The sequence below is a fragment of the Pocillopora verrucosa genome, chromosome 13 (assembly GCF_036669915.1).
Source record: "Pocillopora verrucosa isolate sample1 chromosome 13, ASM3666991v2, whole genome shotgun sequence".
NCBI lineage: Eukaryota > Metazoa > Cnidaria > Anthozoa > Scleractinia > Pocilloporidae > Pocillopora > Pocillopora verrucosa.
Window position 1 is genome coordinate 10,737,095 of NC_089324.1, and position 21,071 is coordinate 10,758,165.

The 21,071-nt window shown below is 37.2% G+C and overlaps 1 protein-coding gene across 2 annotated transcripts; it reads right to left on the bottom strand.

The window, feature by feature from the left end:
- Nucleotides 1-5,065: 5,065 nt before the first annotated feature.
- Nucleotides 5,066-14,769, bottom strand: LOC131770172 (methyltransferase-like protein 27). Of its 2 annotated transcripts, none has more exons than XM_066160650.1 (4): nucleotides 14,695-14,769; nucleotides 6,369-6,498; nucleotides 5,783-6,158; nucleotides 5,066-5,359 (listed from the first exon to the last, which is right to left on the bottom strand). In XM_066160650.1, the coding sequence occupies exons 2-4, from the start codon at nucleotides 6,495-6,497 to the stop codon at nucleotides 5,181-5,183; spliced, it is 684 nt and encodes a 227-aa protein (XP_066016747.1). In that variant the 5' UTR covers nucleotide 6,498; nucleotides 14,695-14,769; the 3' UTR covers nucleotides 5,066-5,180. The 2 variants fall into 2 exon arrangements, with proteins under 2 accessions (XP_066016747.1, XP_058941869.2); XM_059085886.2 differs by having other exon boundaries at nucleotides 14,683-14,766.
- Nucleotides 14,770-21,071: the final 6,302 nt, after the last annotated feature.

Here is a 21,071-nt window from a genome sequence, read left to right on the forward strand (position 1 = left end):
TTAAATAAATCAATTATTACCCTGTAAAAATCACTTTCATTTATCATTTCAACTGCACAACAAAATCATACACGCTCTTTGCAACCTTATCCTCTAACCTATTAAATTACAAGAATGTATAACAAAAAAGACTCTTACACATGCCAAACAACAAAGGTAAATGAACTGGTTAGACCAAAAGCTAAATAAATAAAAAATGAACTGACAGTGGTGAGGGATTTGGGGGCCATGTGATAAAACAAGTTCTACCGAAGTTTATCCTCTAGTTAGCACTTCAAGCCCAAAAGGGCAATCAGAAAAATTCTCACAAAAACACAGCAACAAAATAAGATAAAACCGGAGAGAATCGAGGTAAGACTATAAACGTTGTGAAGACACATGCCTACATACAAAGTACAACAGACTTGGAGAGCAAAAAGGCCAAAGACAGTTGTGAGTCATGACTTGGAAAATCCACCTCAACCTCCCAAAAACGAATTCGCCGAAGGTTGTAGAAAGAGCAACTCAATCCTGAAGCTGGAACGTTTTTTTAACCCTTGTGTCCTGTGGGACTACAAAGAGAAAGAAGAGAAGATGTTATTTGGAGTGATTTGAAGCTTGGGGGCCACCTCGAACTTAACGTAATTTTATTTCAAAGTTGAAGTAAAATAAGATCAAATTGTAAACTACCTTCTATTATCGAAACGAATATCTCACGATCGCCTCCACACACCTCTTCGTGATTCATAGAAGTAAGACATCAACATCTTAAGACTAACCTTCAAGGTTTGTAGTCTCGTGTGCACATCTTGATCGTCAGCAAATCAAATCTCAAACTTCAAGTTTTCGGCCTTTTTTCGCGTTTTGTTCGCACTTTGATCATTAAAATATCCTCATCCGACGAGCCAGCAAACTCCACGAGTATCCACAAAGTTAGGAATCGTGGTAAACTTGTCATACTCTTTCATCCCTCTCCAAAAAATATCACAGAAAGGTGTCGATCGCTCAGTTGAAAACCCGCAAAAGCGCGCTAAAAATACCGAAATGGGGCCGAACGCGCCGAACAAATTTTCTTGGCGCATGCGCAACAAAATGCCCCTCTGCTACGCAACTTACCTTTACAGAATACGAAGAGTCTATGAAAGAGCACACGTTGATAAGATTTCCCTAGACGTAATATCTTTGAAATGCGAAGCGAGCGAAAGTGTTCAATTTTCGACCTGTTATGTCCATCGATTCTAGAGGGTGAAAGCGAAAAGTTCGTTTTTCTCGAAAAAAAAACCACATTTGAGGAAAAAAATACATAGTCTTTCATGTCTTACTAGGGTCTACTTGTGTGCAAAACTTGAGACAATTTGAATTTTTGACCCTTGCCATAAAAATTTCATTTTTGTTTGATTTTTGCACGGATGTCCTCTTAATTTCTATAAAAATACAATTTAGAATATCAGGAATAAAACGCAAGCCGTGACAAAAATCTAAAATGGCTGCGGTCTCGACGCCCACCCGGCACGTGCAAAACTGTAAGTACAACTCCAGGGCAAAGTCGTTTGAACAGTTTGATCTATTTCATATACTTGCTTTTGATCTAACATCAAAACATCACAACAACATCATAAATGATGTTGCAAGTCAGCTAAAACAATGATTTTCTATTATGGCCTAGATGAGCAAGGCTTAACTGCCATGCTACATGTTTCTTTCAGCAATCAATGAGCAAGTCCTCTGCTGCAGAGAAAGGTGAAGACTCTTTGGACATGCACATCCATTCGCCAAATTTCTCCAGCTCCGTCATCATCTCTTGATAGTGTTCTAAATCCTCTTTCATTATGTTGAAACAGTGGACGCCATCTGCAAAGAAGTTAACATTGGAATTTAGTGCGGATCTTGAAAGGTTTTATCATGAGAAATTGGTGAATCCTTTCACTCCGAAGATCTCTTTAGTAATTCTCTTTAGTATGGAGAAATTCTGTCTTGGTCACTCATGGGAGTTAAAGGGTTAACCTATAACCTGTAATATCATCCAAAGAGAAGTTGAAGAGACCAGCTTAGGGGCATGCTCTTGATGTATCAAAAAATTCTTTCAAGCGAATTTGCAGAGAGAAGATTTGACCCCAGAAGAAGATTTACGGGTCAGACGCCAGATGTTAAGGGAATTTATCAAGAAGGGTGTTAGGTGAGTCTTCACTACCTGATCTATCTCACGGTTTGAGTTTCCTAAAAACAAAAACAACCAAGCAAAAAACTTGCTAGAGTATTTTACACGTTTTTCCTTTTCTACAATCTTGAAAGATTCAAAACACTGTGAGCAAATTTATTCAACCACAGGTGCTTTGCAACAGTAACCAAATGATTCTTTAGTGTCAAGTCCAACAATTTGACACAGAACAGACCCCTCGCAGACATCCACTCATCACTTGTTTTGATGAGTGTTTTAGCATCTTGGATCACGCTTCCACAACTTTTCAACTTAAAATCAAATAAGCTACCACATTCAATGGGAGAAACCTACACTTAATCATCAACTTTATCATGTTAATTTAAAACTTTCCTTGTAAATGCATACATTGTTCTGTTACTATTGTTTGTTTTGTCCAATCAGCATTTTGTTATACGCTTTAAATTCAACTTAGTACTTTGTATTATTAAGAACTGAAGATGACAGAAGAACTATCGAAACATGTTTTTAAAGAGTTGAATGTCCTTTATAAAAAAACTAAAGCTAATCTTCAAGTCAAGTGCAGTTCCTTACCGCAGACAAAACAATGATGTTGCGAACATTACATTAGCTGAGCAAATAAAAATATGTTTATGACGAGTTCAGAATAATGTTGAGTCGCAATTAAGGAGGAAACTATGTGCTGTCAAGCAAGCCCACCACGCTCAACGAAAGGCACCAAGGTATTATGTTAAACCTTAAATGTGCAAACCGATTTTGTGATCTGATCACCAAGTACTCTGTATTATTTTTCTCCACCATTTTGAAAAAATGTTAGATATAAATATTAGAGAGTATTTGTAGATCAGATTTCAAAATACTTAAAAGTACATTTTTGCTATAACTATCTTTTTTTCTAGTTTCAGAATACGCTGTCTCTAAATGCCCTGCAACCAGGAGCGTTCTAAAATAGACGAAATGTCTGGCAGTCAGAAATTTTCACAGAATTTCCACCGAAAGGTCCTTTCAAACTTGTTAAGATTATCAGATGTTTATTTAGAAATGTCAACGATTAATTTGGCTTTTCAGCGCACAAATTCTCTGAGGTATTTAAATTGACCTTATTTCTAAACTGTGGGTCGAGTCTTACCCGCACTGAATAACCCGTAAGGGTATCTTTGAAAGAAAATAATAAGAAATGTATGACGAAGTGGAAAAAATCTTCCGAGAGACTCCTTAACCCTTTTTAAAAAGAGGCCTCAGAGGCAAAATACTGTTACTAAGTCCGTAAAGCTTCACCTCCCATCATTCTTTGCTCTCCAGTCAATTTTGCAGAAAATTGTGCTCGTTTCTGTCGACTGACTACTGATTGACGACCTAAACAATTAATACTTTATTCCAACATTCCAGTTTTTGTTCTTTGCTTTCAGAATGGGATATCCATTTACCTTTACAGCGACATGTAAGAATTTAACCTCCTGATGAGCCTCCAAGCCTACAGGATTACTTTATTTCAGGTAGATCATAACCATTACAAATTCCTCAAATGTTTTTGGTACATTCGAATCGCTAATCATTCCGTAAAGTTTTAATCGGATAGTGTAATCAGACAGTTAGTTATAATCGGACACTTGTGATCGGACTGTTGAAGCAGTCACTCATACTCGTATCAAGAAAAGCGGTTAAATCACCAATCAAAATTAATCACAATAAATATTGTTTCTTTGTCTTCATGCCTTTCATTTCGTACTCTCAACTGTTCTCTTACCTTCCATCAATTTTAAAGTATGGTAGTGAGCTTATGCTTTTTAAGTTTCTTGACCACAGTATGTTTAATTAATTTCCATGATTTATTTTTTCCTGAATCAGTTCTTTGCATATGATATGATTATCAGCATATCGCTGAAAACATGTATAACCATCCGTTAATTACTGATAAGTTTAATGAGGTGGTAGAAGATCACTATTTCTCAGTGCTTGATTCTCTGAGAAGAGGAGAGCACGTCTGGCTTAAAATCTTTGGAAACTTCTTTGACTTTAATCCGCAAACGACAAAAATTGATTAAATTAGCCGATGGTTTGTTGTCCAAGAATATGAGCAAGATAATCTCGCAGACAACTCGGAAGATGAAAAATTATCAAGAAAGCGCAGGATAAAGTCTGCAGAAAGACAAATCCACCCGGTTTGATGCTACTTCTGCTTCTTCTAATGCTACTCGCAGCAGTGATGACCGGCAGCTTTTTCTCGATTTTTCGAGGTAATGCGATCGTTAGCCCTTTCTTTGTTATTTCCAGAGCTTGTTCAACCTGAAACAAGCGACCCAAATTGTATTTATTGTAGTTCTTTTATTGTCTCTGTGTTTCCTAGTTTTCTGTCCCAATATATTTGAACCCTCTTCATTGCCGATGGAATGCTCTACCAACTGAGCTAACAAGCCAACTGTGAGCTGGTCATTATGTTCTTCATGGCTCGTTTGCTATAGAGAGTAAGCTATTGTAAAATATTTTCCAAGTTTCAGCGGCCATCATGTGAATTAATGCAAACTTGTTTCGTTTCTAAAGGGATTAGTTACGGATTTTGAAATTACTAACATTTATCTAAACACATTTTCTAATCTTTCTTATGCTCGGAAATAAAATGTCACAGCTCATATTTTACAGCTTTCCGGTGTCGAGCGAAGAAAAACTGAAGTTACAAATGGCTCTATTTTGAAAATAGAGAACTCTTCGATGCTGAAAAATGTATCGGTAATTTCGAAATTTTAATTTGCATTAAAATACAACTAAACATATCAGGAAACGAAACACAAGCCTTAAAAGAATATTTGAAATGGCTACGGGCTCGCCGCCCACCAGCACGTACGAAAACGTAAGTACAACATCAGGACAATGTCGTTTAAACAGTTTGATTTATTTCATATACTTGCTTTTTAAACATCAAAACTTCACATCAGCATTATAACTGATGTTTTATGTCAGCTAAAACAATGATTATCCAGTATGGCCTCAATGAGGTAGGCTTAACTGTAATGGTACATGTTTCTTAATTCTTTAAAACTTTGTAAACGAACAGCCAGCATTCAATGGACAAGTCCTCGGCTGCATGGTAAGCTGAAGACTCTTTGCACATGCACATCCATTCGCCAGCTTTTTCCAGCTCCGTCATCATTTCTTGATAGTGTTCTAATTCCTCTTTTATTATGTTGAAACAGAGGACGCCATCTGCAAAGAAGTTAACATTAGAATTTAGCGCGGATCTTGTAACTAGTTTTATCATAGGAAATGTTCATTATTCTTTTCCTTTTTGTCCACGTATTCATTAGATTTAACTCAAAGAGTTGGTGAACCTATAACCTGTGACATCATCCAAAGAGAAGTTGAAGAGACCAGCTTGAGGATGTGCTCTTGATACATCAAAAAATTATTTAAGCGAATTTGCAGAGAGAAGATTTGACCCAGCAGATGATTTGAGGGTCAGATGCCAGATGTCAAGGGAATTTATCAAGAAGGGTGTTACACGAATCTTCATTACCTGATCTGTCTCACGATTTGAGTTTTCAAAAAAAAACAAAAACAAACCAGCAAAAAACTTGTGAGAAGATTTTACATGTTAGGTCCTCAATCTAAAATCATACTCAGACCCACCAGTTTGAACCATTCTTATCATCTCCACGAAAGCAGAGGAGCCGATACGTCCTGTTATGAGCGCCCCACCACAAATCAAAGCATCGAATTGCCCAGATTTAATTTGAGGTATCGGCTGCCCGTTCAAAGACGTGCAAATGAATTCAGTATAGATCTCTTTCTTCTTTGCTTCCGTTAACATCTCAGCTGAGATGTCCAAAGCACATAGGTTGGTGTATCCGAGTTTCTTGAGCTCAACTCCAGTCAGACCTGTCCCAGCTCCGGCGTCAATGATTTTGATTTGATCCATTGGTTTGTTCTGGTAAACTTCTTTAAGGGCTTTATGTAAAGACTCGGCCAGTGGCTTGAAATATGAAGTGCGCGCCGCTGAATGTTCCTATAAGATGAGAAAGTTCAAGCCGGTTATTACGATTAGAGATGTTCGATAAAGACGACACAAGTCTGGTGTCGCCTTGAGCCCCTTTCCAGTAGTACTAGAACATTCGAGAAACGCAACGCTGAGTGATGCATCAGTTGTCCGGTGGGTCAAACGGCAATGTGCCACATCGTCCCCCAGACCCTTATTATTATTATTATTTTAGAGTACCTCGTCATATGTTGCTGACCGTGCAGCATAGAGACGTTTGATTTCATATTCGGTTGTTTCTTTGGTTACTTTTGCTGTTGCTTCTCCGAAATACTTCGCTACGCTTATTTTGTACTGCTTCTCATCCATTCTATATTGAGGGACAAAATACAAAATGTCATATACACTTGTCTGATGAAGGCTTCTATTATATGAAGTGCGGTGCTTTGTAATGATTTCAAGCCCTGAGAAGAGCCTTAACAACAAACGTGTAAAATTACGGTAATTTTTTTCACACGTCACTCGCTGACACGTCACTCGCCTTTTGCGCCACTCTGTAAGGTTGATGATTGACTGACAAAGCGATCCTTGGAAGACGACGTTGACAAAAGCAATTTATTTCCCATCCACGTTCTTAGCCGAGCTGTTCTTTGAGTAACAAGTTGAAAAAATTCATTGCTTAGCCTTCTAACTGGTAACGAGCAATGAATAACTGCAGTGATTTACAGAGTTGAATGTTCTGAATAATACAAAGTACAAAGTTGAATTTAAAGTGTGTAACAAAATGCTGATTGGACGATAGTAACAAACGATAGTAACAGAACAATGTACGCATTTACGAGGAAAGTTTTAAATTAACATGATAAATTTAATGATTAAGTGTAGGTTTCTCCCACTGAATGTGGATAGCTTTTATGATTTTAAGTTGAAAAGTTGTGGAAGCACACACACTTCACACAAACACACCGCTTAATTAATTTACAATTAAATTTTACAGAAAAGGGCTTGCCTGCAACTGGCAAAGGCTAATCTAGGCGGGCCATGCCTTAATAGCCGAATTACAAAAATATATTGCCAACAGAAATTAACTAATAAAGTAGAAGGGAAAGAGACAGTATTGAATAACAACAAGGAAAACCGTTACATTGACATAATTTAAAATATTAAAAGTGCAGCTACTGTTTCTAAAGATAGTCAGGACAGATCAGGAGAAGTATTACCAGGATTTTACATTTTGTATAATCTCAGATAAATCTATATAAGAGTCTTGTGAACCTAATATGTTGAATAAAATTTGTTTGAGTTTTTTTTTTTAAACGCATTTTTGGAAAGATTTCTTAATGCTTGAGGTATTGCATTCCACACTTTTACTCCTATTCGAGAGAAGGAATTCGCTTGAACGGATAGCCTAGAAGGTTTGGTATAGAAGTTATTAGAGGCAGAAGAACGTGTATTGTAAGAATGAACATTATATATATCTTGAAATAAATCTTGAATATTGGATGGAGCTGTTCTGTTTCGAACGTCAAGCATCAAATTAGCTATAGATTCATAATGAACAAATTTTAGCGGTAAGATACGAGCGTCAACAAATAAAGGAATTGCATTCTCATTATGATCAGAAAAATAGATAAAGCGAACGGCTCGTTTCTGTAACTTTAGGAGCTTGTCAAGGTAAGATTTTCAAGCCTGACCCCATACTGTCAGACCGTATAGTAAGGAGCTATAAGAGCTTGGTATATATTTAAGAGAGTATGCGTTGGCAGAAAGTGTCGTAATTTTGCGATTAATCCTAAGGTTCTGCTTACTTTAATGATTATATGGTTAATTTTTCCACAAACAGTTGTTAATGCGGGTTGTAGGTGCGGGTAATAAGATAATTTTTAAAGCTTCCGGTATAGTTTTAAAACTATAAACAGGAAAAAACCAGAGAGGATAAGATCCACTGAAGATACTCTTTAAAAAACCTCTGAAATAACTCATATATTTCGCGCAGATTGCTCGTAACAATAAGAGACCTTAAGAACAAGTCTCTGTAAGAATCAAGTATCTTGGGAAATGAAAATTTTCAGCCTTCCTTCAAATTTTGCATGCAGTTAGGCACTCAGGGAGGATGCACAAAAATGCCCTTTTTAAAGGTCGCAGCACTCTTGTTGCTATGGTAACAACGACTGCTTGTTCGAGGCCTGGGGCCTCATTTTCATACAAAAACGTCACAAAAAAAGAGTGAAATGTTTATTTCTACCATACATAGTAACATCATTCGTCTTTATATTGACTCATTCAATTTCCCCTGGGAGTGAATGTGAACACACCAATAGATTATTTATCTCGGTACAGTTGCGGTCATTTTTTTCGTCGGGTAAAACAGGGAAAACGTTTATCTGAATTTCTCCAAACGTACACCGATTCTGGAACTGAAAAAACCCCCCTAGCTGGTTATAACATTCTTGTTTTTAAATATGTAAAAATCTCTGCGATCCTGCCTCTCCTTTTTGTAGGGGCAATTTGCGAACGAAGCTCAAAAATCAGATATTGCATAATTTGGCGATGTTTGCATCTAATGTTCTCAACAACAAATGTTTCAGACAAATAAAACATGTAAGGCTTTGAAAGAATGTTATCTTATGAGCAATATCCCGAAGAAAAATCTCGCCTCTGGTTGTCATCTTTTAAAAAAAAAATTGATCAACCTTCGTGCCGGAGGACTACTCGACGTAAGTACAAACATATACCTCAAATCGTGTACATTATATGATCATCCAGATTCCGAGTGCTGCACCTTCTTTCATGGGAATTTGAGCGATCCGAAGTTCTCTGAAGATACACTGTTATACTTGTATGTCATTTAAAACATGTTGAAGTCGGCTGAGCTACACGAAACTATGTACGTTGTCACGATGGCGTGACGTTGTATTTCTCGTACAATAGCAATTTGTACGACTCGCGCGAAAATCATCACAAAGTGGGGATTTTGAACTACTCAGTATCCCTGCAGTACAGCAAACGGAACAGGGATTTCATCACAATCAATTTTCAGGGAGTCTTTCACGTGCTCGAACGTTATATTGGCTTTGAGCCTTTAGATTTATTTCACTTGACAACAAAATGCTATAGAAAGTGCTTACAAAATTTCAAAGGAACTATTTTTGGTGTCGCTTGGACCGAGAAATACAGATTTGAAATAATTAATGTTGTCACTGATGAACCAAAGGGCACAATCTTCTCAGTTATTAGCTTGATAATCTCTACAGACTAACGTTATTGGACTGAACGATCTCCTGTTTCTTCCTAGTGAGCCGGCCACCTCAGGGGAAAATTAAAGAGACCTTTGACTTCCTCTCGTGTAAAGCACTGGGAGATTGCATTATGTTCATCTTTCTTTAAGCTTGTAAAAGATATCCGGAAGAAAAGTATGGAAAATAATGGTGACGAAATCGCTGTTCTTTTTCCTAAAGGACATGAAGCAATCCATATTTCATATTAACCATGGGGAGTTTCGTTTAAGTGACAAGTTGCGATAAGTTGCGATAAATACGTGTGGATAATAAGTTGTTTGAAATGTGGAATTATGACATTATGATTTCATTAAATCTTTTATTTCAAACTTTGTTATGATTTTTTTCTCTTTCAAGACATGGAAGGAAACATTGATTGACTCGATTGCACTGCGTCGGTGATAGGTCTCTCCTCATCATATCTTATGCAAATTTTCTAACAGTTTTCTGACAGTTTTCAGATGACTCGAAATATCTTATTTACTGTCACAAGGAAATGATAACTGCCCGAATCTGCTATTTGTAAGGGGATGCCTATGTCGTTCAAATAGCTTGCAACTGGGTTTGACATGTAGTACTGCCGCTGACAAGTTACGACTTATACTCTCATATTCTCAGTGTTTACGACCGTTCAATCGAAGTTTTCCTCTTTTTTTTTTTTGGTTGTTTTTACTTCAGAAAGTGGAAATCTGCTGACATATATGAAAAATATCTATTTGTCGTCTTCTTTGGAGCGACCGATGGAATCTTCACGGAGAAACACAGCGTCACGCCATCGTGACAACGTACATGTTTATGACAAATGACCGGTGTGAGGATAGTTTTGTGTAGATCACTCGACTTCGACATGTTTCAAATGACATACAAGTATAACAGTGTATCTTCAGAGAACTTCGGATCGCTCAAATTCCCATGAAAGAAGGTGCAGCGCTCTGAATCTGGATAAAATGCACACGATTTGAGGTATATGTTTGTAGTTACGTCGAGTTGTCCTCCATGAAGGTTGATCAATTTTTTCCAAAAGATGACAACCAGAGGTGAGATTTCTCTTCGTGATATTGCTCATAAGATAACATTCTTTCATAGCCTCACATGTTTCATTTGTCTGAAACGTTTGTTGTTGAGAACATTAGATGCAAACATCGCCAAATTACGCAATATCTGATTTGGACCTTTTTTCGCGCATTGCCCCTATAAAAAGTAGAGGCAGGCCCGCAGAGAGTTTTACATATTTAAAAACTAGAATATTATAACCAGCTAGGTGGGTATTTTCAGTTCCAGAATCGGTGCACTTTTGGAGAAATTCAGATAAACGTTTTCCCTGTTTTACCCGACGACAAAAATGACCGAAACTGTACCGAGATAAATAATCTATTAGCGTGTTCACATTCAATCCCAGGGGAAATAAAATGTATCAAAGTAAAGACGAATGATGTTACTATGTATGGTAGAAATACCAATTTGTAATGTTGTATTTAGCTTGAGATAGAGAAATAAACATTTCACTCTTTTTTGCGACGTTTTGTATGAAAATGGCCCGATTTATACTAGAGACGGATCATCCGTCATACGGATAATCCGTCCAAGTATAAATCCGAAGACGAATTTTGACGAATAATCTGTCTAGCTATAAATCGTTCGCGAGTTTCACGACGGGTGTCTCGGTGTTGAGCCGAGTGGAAGCCTGGCGAGAGCTTAAATATGGCGGCTCTCGTAGCCTTGTTGATGAAATCGAGAAGAACAGCATTGGATATGGCGGTATATCAGAGAAGAATATCCTCTGTCAAGCGCATGTTTGAGCCGGAAAATAGCTTAATGAACTTCATGTTACCCTTTTCTCTCGCTAATCTTGCTCAAGATAGGAAGATAAGAAGTAGAGATGAGATAGGAAACAAGAAATCACTTCCTCTGTATTGTGGGTCATATATAACTTCTGCGAAGACGTCCGTGTCTTGATCTGTCCAAGTCAACTTCTTGTTTGCTTTCTCCTTCTTTTTTGTGATTGCTTTCGAGGGCACGATTACTTTACCGGACGCCATCTTGAAATAGGCATCCCAGGAAACCTTGCAAAACTATAGAAAACCAGTCTCTCTCATAAGGAAACTTCGTCAAAAACCGTCTTCGTTTTCCGTCTAGATAAAAATTTAGAGACGGATGATCCGTCTAAGACGAGCTATCCATCTGTTAGCACGTCTTGAAGACGTGCTGACAGACGGATCAGCCTGAGACGAATTTTGCTCCATAATTCGTCTTAGTACTGAATTTATATTTAGACGAGCTATCCGTCTGAGACGGATGATTCGTCTCTGACGGATAACTCGTCTCCAGTATAAATTCGGCCAATGAGGCCCCAGGCCTCGAACAAGCAGTCGTTGTTACCATGGCAACAAGAGTGCTGCAACCTTTAAAAAAGGGGATTTTTTGTGCATCCCCCCTGAGTGCCTAACTGCATGCAAAATTTTAAGGGGGGTTGAAAATTTTCATTTCCCAAGATGTTTGATTCTTACAGAGAATTGTTCTTAATCCTCTCGGTGAAAGCCGATGCAAATCGAAAACATACAAAACTCGAAAACAAAGCTTTTATCTTGTTTGTACTATTACCTTCTTACCTGGTCAATTTCACAGCTCGCTTCTTTTTAATTTCAAAAAACAATTCTCACTTGCACGTGAAGTGAACACGTGCCTGAATTTTTTTCAGGTCTTACTTTCAACTACTAATTCAGTAGTGTTCTTAGCTGCGAGAATCTCTTATATCCGTCTCTTCACCGCAGTGCAAATATATGAATTTCATATATCTAAAATCATTATTCATCACTTGGATGGTTTATTTGGACCCAACATATTAACCAGCTCTCAGTTGGCTTTGTTAGTTCAGTTGGTAGAGCGCTGCACCGGTATCGCAGAGGTCATGGGTTCAAATCCTGTACTGGCCTGAATTTTTTTAGGTCTTACTTTCAACTGCTAGTTCAGTAGTGTTCTAATCTTCATGTCAAGTGCAGTTCTCTACGGCAGACAAAGCAAACAATATCATTAGTCTCGATGTTTCTGTTGAATTTATCATAAATTTGCCTCAAAATCTTAACCACTTCTTATAGTATTTCCGAAATTGTGGGAAGCAAATACACGGTTGATGGTGTTAAATTTTATAGGTAAACAAAACATAACAATCAGAACAAAAATCATACAATGGAATGAATCAAGAACAAGCTGTTCACCATACAACACTAATTTCTGGTTACCATGTATCTGTGGCAAAAAACCATGTATCATCGGAAAAACTAAGAGAACTTCATTGCATTCGTTTTCACTCGTCTTCAATGCTTCACAATACTTTGGAATGGAAGTCCAATGTAAATTTTAAATGTTTATCGAAATTACAGTTTCAAGGCAACTGTTTTCATACTAATAATGTTGCGAACATTACATTACCTGAGCAAAAAACCACGTTACTGAAGAGTTCAGAATAATGTTGGGTCGCACTTAAGGAGGAAACTATGCGCTGTGAAGCCCACCATACTCAGCAAAAGGCACCAAGTACTCTCGATCTGCCTTTCTCGGTTCTACTTACATCCAATTTTACCCCACTCTGTGGAACTCTGGTTAATTTCTTCGACTCTTACAATTTGATTCTCTTTGAATACTTTTTACTGACCTCTCCCTGATTTGTGTCGCACATGCTACTAAATGAACTATGAAGTACATGCTTATATAGTCACTATAGATAGACATGTGTGAGCATGCCAATCAACTGGCCTTGAATGGTTATTTTAGACCACGACGTCTAGAAAGTAGACAATAACTCAAGCATGGCGAATCTATTACGCGGGTCGCTTACACGCAAAGAATTCTGACATTTTTCGCTCATAAATGGTATATTTAGTTTTTCTTCAAATAAAACTTTTGCTACAAAATATTTGATTGTGATATTTGCCTTACTTTATAGTCATAGTTTTCGATCTGCACGTGGTATTTTGTTAAACCTCAAATGTGCAAACCGATTCTGTAATCTGATCGCCGAGTATTCTGTATTAATTTTTTTGGTACCATTTTGATAACAATGTCAGTCAAAAATATTAGGGAATACTCGAAGATCAGAGCACATGCTAAAGTATGAACCAATTGTTAATTCAAAGTGACAGTATGGTTAACTAGTGGATATCCTGTATAGAAAATGGAGATATCAGATGCTGGAAGAAAATATCATGAAAAGAAATTGTTTGAACCAACGGTTTTTTATATCTCTGCTTCAATAAGCTTGTGGAGTGATGGTCTTAAATCTGTTCATGGGTGCACAGCTGTCTTGAGGTTGCGACGTTTGAGAGTCGTGTAGCTGAACTAAAACTGTGTATACCTGATCTAGAAATGTATACAAGCGAGCAGCTTCAGACCCATGCGGTCACAGCTGCTTGTGTTAATCAATCAAAATCTTTGTTTCACTGCACAGAGTAGGTTGACTAATCTCACGTTATGACTATATTTGGTCATGAATGATTGACATCAAGTTCGTTGGCCTGACAATTTTGGGTGGGTGGAACCGTAGGCACGTATTTTTATCGCAGTATTTGTTTGTTATTGTAACGCAATATGAGTTAAGTGCAAGTAGGAATACCACTGCCACCACGGTACACCCATCAAAGACAAAATTTCCGGTTAAGAATTTGTCAGTTAAGTGTGTGGCGTACTCTTAAGTGGAAAGACCTTGAATAACCTTCATAACGATCAGGTGGCTTTTATATAAAGGGTCACATGACAGACTCCTTGTCAGAGTGTACATGAATTAGCCAGGTCAAGGAATCTAGAAAGAACTGTAAATAACAGAGCTGCCATATTTTATTATTCAGAACTGAAAATGACAGAAGAATTGTCGAAACATGTTTTTAAAGAGTTGAATGTCCTTTATAAAACAATTAAAGCTAATCTTCACGTCAAGTCGGCAGTTCTTTACCGCAGACAAAAAAAACCTTATCACTGATATCAATGATTCTGTTGAATTTATCATAAATTTGTCTCAAAATCCTAACCACTTCAGTCTCTAAGTATTTCCTAAATTTTGGGAAGCAAATACACGGTCGATGGTGGCTACTATTTTCATACTAATGATGTTGCAAACATTACATTCCCTGAGCAAAAAACCACGTTGCTGAAGAGTTGAGAATAATGTTGTCGCACTTAGAGAGAAAACTATGCCCTGCCAAGCCCACCATACCCAGCGAAAGGCACCAAGTACTCTCGATCTGCCTTTCTCGGTTCTCTAATACACAATCAATTCTACTTACATTAAATTTTACCTCAGTCTGTGGAACTCTGGTGAATTTCTTCGACTCTTACAATTTGATTCCCTCTGAATACTTTTTACTGACCTCTCCCTGATTTGTGCTGCGCATGCTACTAAATGAACTTTGAGTACATGCTTATATAGTCACTAAAGATACGCATGGATGGGCATGACAATCAACTAGCCTTGAATGGTTATTTTAGACCACGGTGTCTACAAAGTAGACAATGCCTCAAGCATGGCGAATCTCTTACCGGGTCGCTTAAACGCAAAGAATTCTGACATTTTTCGCTCGTGAATGATATATTTAGTTTTTGTTTAAATAAAGCTTTTGCACAAAATATTTAATTGTAATATTTGTCTCGCATCATAGTCATAGTTTTCGATTAGTACGTGGTATTCTGTCAAACAAATGTGCAAACCGATTTTGTAATCTGATCGCTAAGTATTGTGTATTAATTTTTTTCTACCATTTTGATAAAAATGTTAGATAAAAATATTAGAGAATACTCGAAGATCAGATTTCAAAATACTTAAAAGTACATTTTGGCTAAAACTATTATTTTTTCTAGTTTCAGAATACGCTGTCTCTAAATGCCCTGCAACCAGGCGCGTTCTAAGATAAATAAAGGAGGTAAGTCGACACTTTGTACGCTTCTGATCAGATTGCCGGGCACGGACTAAATGCCCGGCAGTCAGAATTTTTCAAAGTGCCACTAAATGGTTCCATTCTCCATTGATCAAAATGTTAGATAAAAATAGTAAAGACTACTTGGCGATAAGATTTTAAAATACTCAAAAGTACATTTTGGCTAAAACTATTATTTGTTTTAGTTTAAGAGCAAGTTGTTAAACCTTTATTTCTGTAGAGTTTTTTTTTATGGAGCGCCGTCTTTTCCCAAAAGTTTTAAACAGCAAGAAAACAATATCCAAACAACTGCGTTTACGTTGTTTTAAAACAATTGGTTCATACGTTCGTTAATGGAGATATGGAGCGCGTGCCGTGGGAAGTTTTGAAACTACGCCTCGAGCAACTTCTCTGTCGCTGTCTCAAACTCCCGTTTATCGGCCATGAGCGCACGCTAAGAAAGAACCAACTGTTAATTCAAAGTGACAGTATGGTTAACTAGTGGATACCCTGTATAGAATATGGAGATATCAGTTTTTGGAAGAAAATATCTTTAAAAGTCTCTACTTCAATAAGCTTTGAAAGTAAATTTATTAAGTGTCTTAACATTACATTTGTATGGTTTCTAGGAAGAAGTGTGGGTGTTCCGGAATTTTCGTTTTTGCGTAACATGGCGAAAATTAGATGGTGTGCGCACTCCGATTGCTTTGCATTGTGGTAGCTTCATTTTCAATATGGGATGAAAGTAAGAGAAATCGGCAGATTTTGACTGATCTTTCCGTAAAAGTTAGGCCGTTATTCTGTATGTACCAACAGTTTTACGTCACACAGATGATTTATAACCTTGCAAGTTAAAAAACGTTATTCTCTAAGTGAGATGAATACTGTGCTATTCCTGGGTAAACACACAAGAGAAGTGGTTAAATTTCACTGCAACTTGCTGGCGAAGATAGAAAACATTCTTCTTTGTGGGAGAACTGAAAATAAATCGGGAAAAGACCACTTCAGAGGCTCAAGGGTAAATTGGTATTTGCATCAGAGAGCGATAGCAAGTACAGCTTCTGACAACAAACTCTGGCAGGGATTGTCATCAGCTTGAAGAAATATATCAATGTAATGTTAAGACACTTAATAAATTTACTTTCAAAGCTTATTGAAGTAGAGACTTTTAAAGATATTTTCTTCCAAAAACTGATATCTCCATATTCTATACAGGGTATCCACTAGTTAACCATACTGTCACTTTGAATTAACAGTTGGTTCTTTCTTAGCGTGCGCTCATGGCCGATAAACGGGAGTTTGAGACAGCGACAGAGAAGTTGCTCGAGCCGTCATTTCAAAACTTCCCACGGCACGCGCTCCATATCTCCATTAACGCACGTATGAACCAATTGTTTTAAAACAACGTAAACGCAGTTGTTTGGATATTGTTTTCTTGCAGTTTAAAACTTTTGGGAAAAGACGGCGCTCCATAGAAAAAAACTCTACAGAAATAAAGGTTTAACAACTTGCTCTTAAACTAAAACAAATAATAGTTTTAGCCAAAATGTACTTTTGAGTATTTTAAAATCTTATCGCCAAGTAGTCTTTACTATTTTTACCTAACATTTTGATCAATGGAGAATGGAACCATTTAGTGACACTTTGAAAAATTCTGACTCCCGGGCATTTAGTCCGTGCCAAAATGTACTTTTAAGTATTTTGAAATCTGATCTTCGAGTATTCTCTAATATTTTTATCTAACATTTTTATCAAAATGGTAGAAAAAAATTAATACACAATACTTAGCGATCAGATTACAAAATCGGTTTGCACATTTGAGGTTTGACAGAATACCACGTGCTTATCGAAAACTATGACTATGAGGCGAGACAAATATTACAATTAAATATTTTGTGCAAAAGCTTTATTTAAACAAAAACTAAATATACTATTCACGAGCGAAAAATGTCAGAATTCTTTGCGTTTAAGCGACCCGGTAAGAGATTCGCCATGCTTGAGGCATTGTCTACTTTGTAGACGTCGTGGTCTAAAATAACCATTCGAGACCAGTTGATTGGCATGCCCACATATGTCTATCTCTAGTGACTATATAAGCATGTACTTCATAGTTCATTTAGTAGCATGCGCGACACAAATCAGGGAGAGGTCAGTAAAAAGTATTCAAAGAGAATAAAATTGTACGAGTCGAAGAAATTCACCAGAGTTCCACAGACTGAGGTAAAATTTAATGTAAGTAGGATTGATTGTGTATTAGAGAACCGAGAAAGGCAGATCGAGAGTACTTGGTGCCTTTCGCTGGGTATGGTGGGCTTGGCAGCGCATAGTTTTCTCTCTAAGTGCGACAACATTATTCTGAACTCTTCAGTAACGTGTTTTTTGCTCAGGTAATGTAATGTTCGCAACATCATTAGTATGAAAATAGAAGCCACCATCGACCGTGTATTTGCTTCCCACAATTTAGAAAATACTTAAAGACTGAAGTGGTTAGGATTTTGAGACAAATTTATGATACATTCAACAGAATCATTGATACCAGTGATTCCTTGACCTGGCTAATTCATGTACACTCTGACACAGAGTCTGTCATGTGACCCTTTAATATAAAAGCCACCTGATCGTTATGAAGGTTATTCAAGGTCTTTCCACTTCAGAGTACGCCACACTCTTAACTGACAAGTTCTTAACCGGAAATTTTGTCTTTGATGGTGTGTACCGTGGCGGCAGTGGTATTCCTACTTGCACTTAACTCATATTGCGTTACAATAACAAACAAATACTGCGATAAAAATACGTGCCTACGGTTCTGCCCACCCAAAATTGTCAGGCCAACGAACTTGATGTCAATCATTCATGACCAAATATAGTCATAACGTGAGATTAGTCAACCTACTCTGTGCAGTGAAACAAAGATTTTGATTGATTAACACAAGCAGCTGTGACCGCATGGGTCTGAAGCTGCTCGCTTGTATACATTTCTAGATCAGGTATACACAGTTTTAGTTCAGCTACACGACTCTCAAACGTCGCAACCTCAAGACAGCTGTGCACCCATGAACAGATTTAAGACCATCACTCCACAAGCTTATTGAAGCAGAGATATAAAAAACCGTTGGTTCAAACAATTTCTTTTCATGATATTTTCTTCCAACATCTGATATCTCCATTTTCTATACAGGGTATCCACTAGTTAACCATACTGTCACTTTGAATTAACAATTGGTTCATACTTTAGCATGTGCTCTGATCTTCGAGTATTCCCTGATATTTTTGACTGACATCGTTATCAAAATGGTACCAAAATAATTAATACAGAATACTTGGCGATCAGATTACAGAATCGGTTTGCACATTTGAGGCTTAACAAAATACCACGTGCTGATCGAAAACTATGACTATAAAGTGAGGCAAATAATCAAATATTTTGTGGCAAAAGCTTTATTTATAGAAAAACTAAATATACCATTTATGAGCGAAAAATGTCAGAATTCTTTGCGTGTAAGCGACCCGCGTGATAGATTCGCCATGCTTGAGTTATTGTCTACTTTCTAGACGTCGTGGTCTAAAATAACCATTCAAGGCCAGTTGATTGGCATGCTCACGCATGTCTATCTATAGTGACTATATAAGCATGTACTTCATAGTTCATTTAGTAGCATGCGCGACACAAATCTGGGAGAGGTCAGTAAAAAGTATTCAAAGAGAATAAAATTGTACGAGTCGAAGAAATTAACCAGAGTTCCACAGAGTGGGGTAAAATTGGATGTAAGTAGAACCGAGAAAGGCAGATCGAGAGTACTTGGTGCCTTTCGCTGAGTATGGTGGGCTTCACAGCGCATAGTTTCCTCCTTAAGTGCGACCCAACATTATTCTGAACTCTTCAGTAACGTGGTTTTTTGCTCAGGTAATGTAATGTTCGCAACATTATTAGTATGAAAACAGTTGCCTTGAAACTGTAATTTCGATGAACATTTAAAATTTACATTGGACTTCCATTCCAAAGTATTGTGAAGCATTGAAGACGAGTGAAAACGAATGCAATGAAGTTCTCTTAGTTTTTCCGATGATACATGGTTTTTTGCCGCAGATACATGGTAACCAGAAATTAGTGTTGTATGGTGAACAGCTTGTTCTTGATTCATTCCATTGTGTGATTTTTGTTCTGATTGTTATGTTTTGTTTACCTATAAAATTTAACACCATCAACCGTGTATTTGCTTCCCACAATTTCGGAAATACTATAAGAAGTGGTTAAGATTTTGAGACAAATTTATGATAAACAGAAACATCGAGACTAATGATATTGTTTGCTTTGTCTGCCGTAGAGAACTGCACTTGACAGGAAGATTAGAACACTACTGAACTAGCAGTTGAAAATAAGACCTAAAAAAAATTCAGGCCAGCACGGGATTTGAACCCATGACCTCTGCGATACCGGTGTAGCGCTCTACCAACTGAACTAACAAAGCCAACTGAGAGCTGGTTAATATGTTGGGTCCAAATAAACCATCCAAGTGATGAATAATGATTTTAGATATATGAAATTCATATATTTGCACTGCGGTGAAGAGACGGATATAAGAGATTCTTGCAGCTAAGAACACTACTGAATTAGTAGTTGAAAGTAAGACCTGAAAAAAATTCAGGCACGTGCAGGATTTGAACCCAGGACCTTTGCGATACCGGTGCAGTGCTCTACCAACTGAGCTAACAAAGCCAACTAGCAGCTGGTCAATATGTTGACCCGTTGGCCTGAATTTTTTTCAGGTCTTATTACAACTACTAGTTCATTAGTGTTCTTAGCTGCGAGGACCTCTTATATTCGTCTCTTCACCGCAGTGCAAATATATGAATTTCATATATCTAAAATCATTATAGTATCTGATATTAGTGATCATTTCTCGCAATTTTGCATCTTAAAATCTGTGAAGGATAAAGTAAAGGTTAACAAATTTAAAGTGCGAAACTTCTCACAGTTTTCTGCTGATTGTTTCAATGACGAACTTTCCCAAGTTGACTGGAATGCTATTGTTGAAAGGAAATCGTGCGATGTGAATGATTTGTTCTCTTCTTTTTATCTCTTCTTTTTATAACAAGTTTAATAAGCTTGTCAACAAACAAGCACCTATGAAGACAATTTCAAATCGTTAGCAAAACAGCTCTCCAAACCATGGATAACTCAAGGCTTACGCACCTCCATTGAGATTAAAAACAAATTATATGCATCTGGTGATGTCTCTAAGTACAGAACTTGTAGAAACAAAATTTGTAGCCGAACACGTAAGTAAACAACAATACCATTTACATTTTTTTGACTCTAACTTGAATAATATGAAAAAAACGTGGAAAGGAATTACCGTAATTTCCGTCCATTTACCCGCACGGCAGATTAACTGCATCGGTCAATTTTTGCAATAACGAGAAAAACATTTCAAAAGATTACCTGCACTGCCAGATAACTCGCACCCAAAAACAAAAGAAAATCGTCGACTCGCACAAAGTTCCTTCATTGTTTTTGTTGACATGATATCCTTTGGCGTGCAATTAATAAATTTTCATACTTTTTGTCTTCGCTGTTTCATTGAGAATGATACCAATTCTAAAAATCTGTTGTAACAAAATCGATATCTCGAGATTTTTAGTTGAAGAAATCCCTTGAAAGGCAATGCTAGCTAAAAAATTTCACTGATGCGTCGAAAAGTCTGTCGCATTATTAATTATGCGGCGCCACGAAATGAACATGTCAGCACCATTTTCCGTGT

What these genes read in the sequence shown, in the direction of transcription:
- LOC131770172 (XM_066160650.1), bottom strand. Translation starts at nt 6,497, where the DNA reads ATGGATGAGAAGCAGTACAAAATAAGCGTAGCGAAGTATTTCGGAGAA. An exon ending in GGTCAGCAACATATGACGAG is followed by an intron (nt 6,159 to 6,368) that starts GTACTCTAAAAT and finishes CTCATCTTATAG; the next exon opens with GAACATTCAGCGGCGCGCAC. An exon ending in GATAAGAATGGTTCAAACTG is followed by an intron (nt 5,360 to 5,782) that starts GTGGGTCTGAGT and finishes ACTTCTTTGCAG; the next exon opens with ATGGCGTCCTCTGTTTCAAC.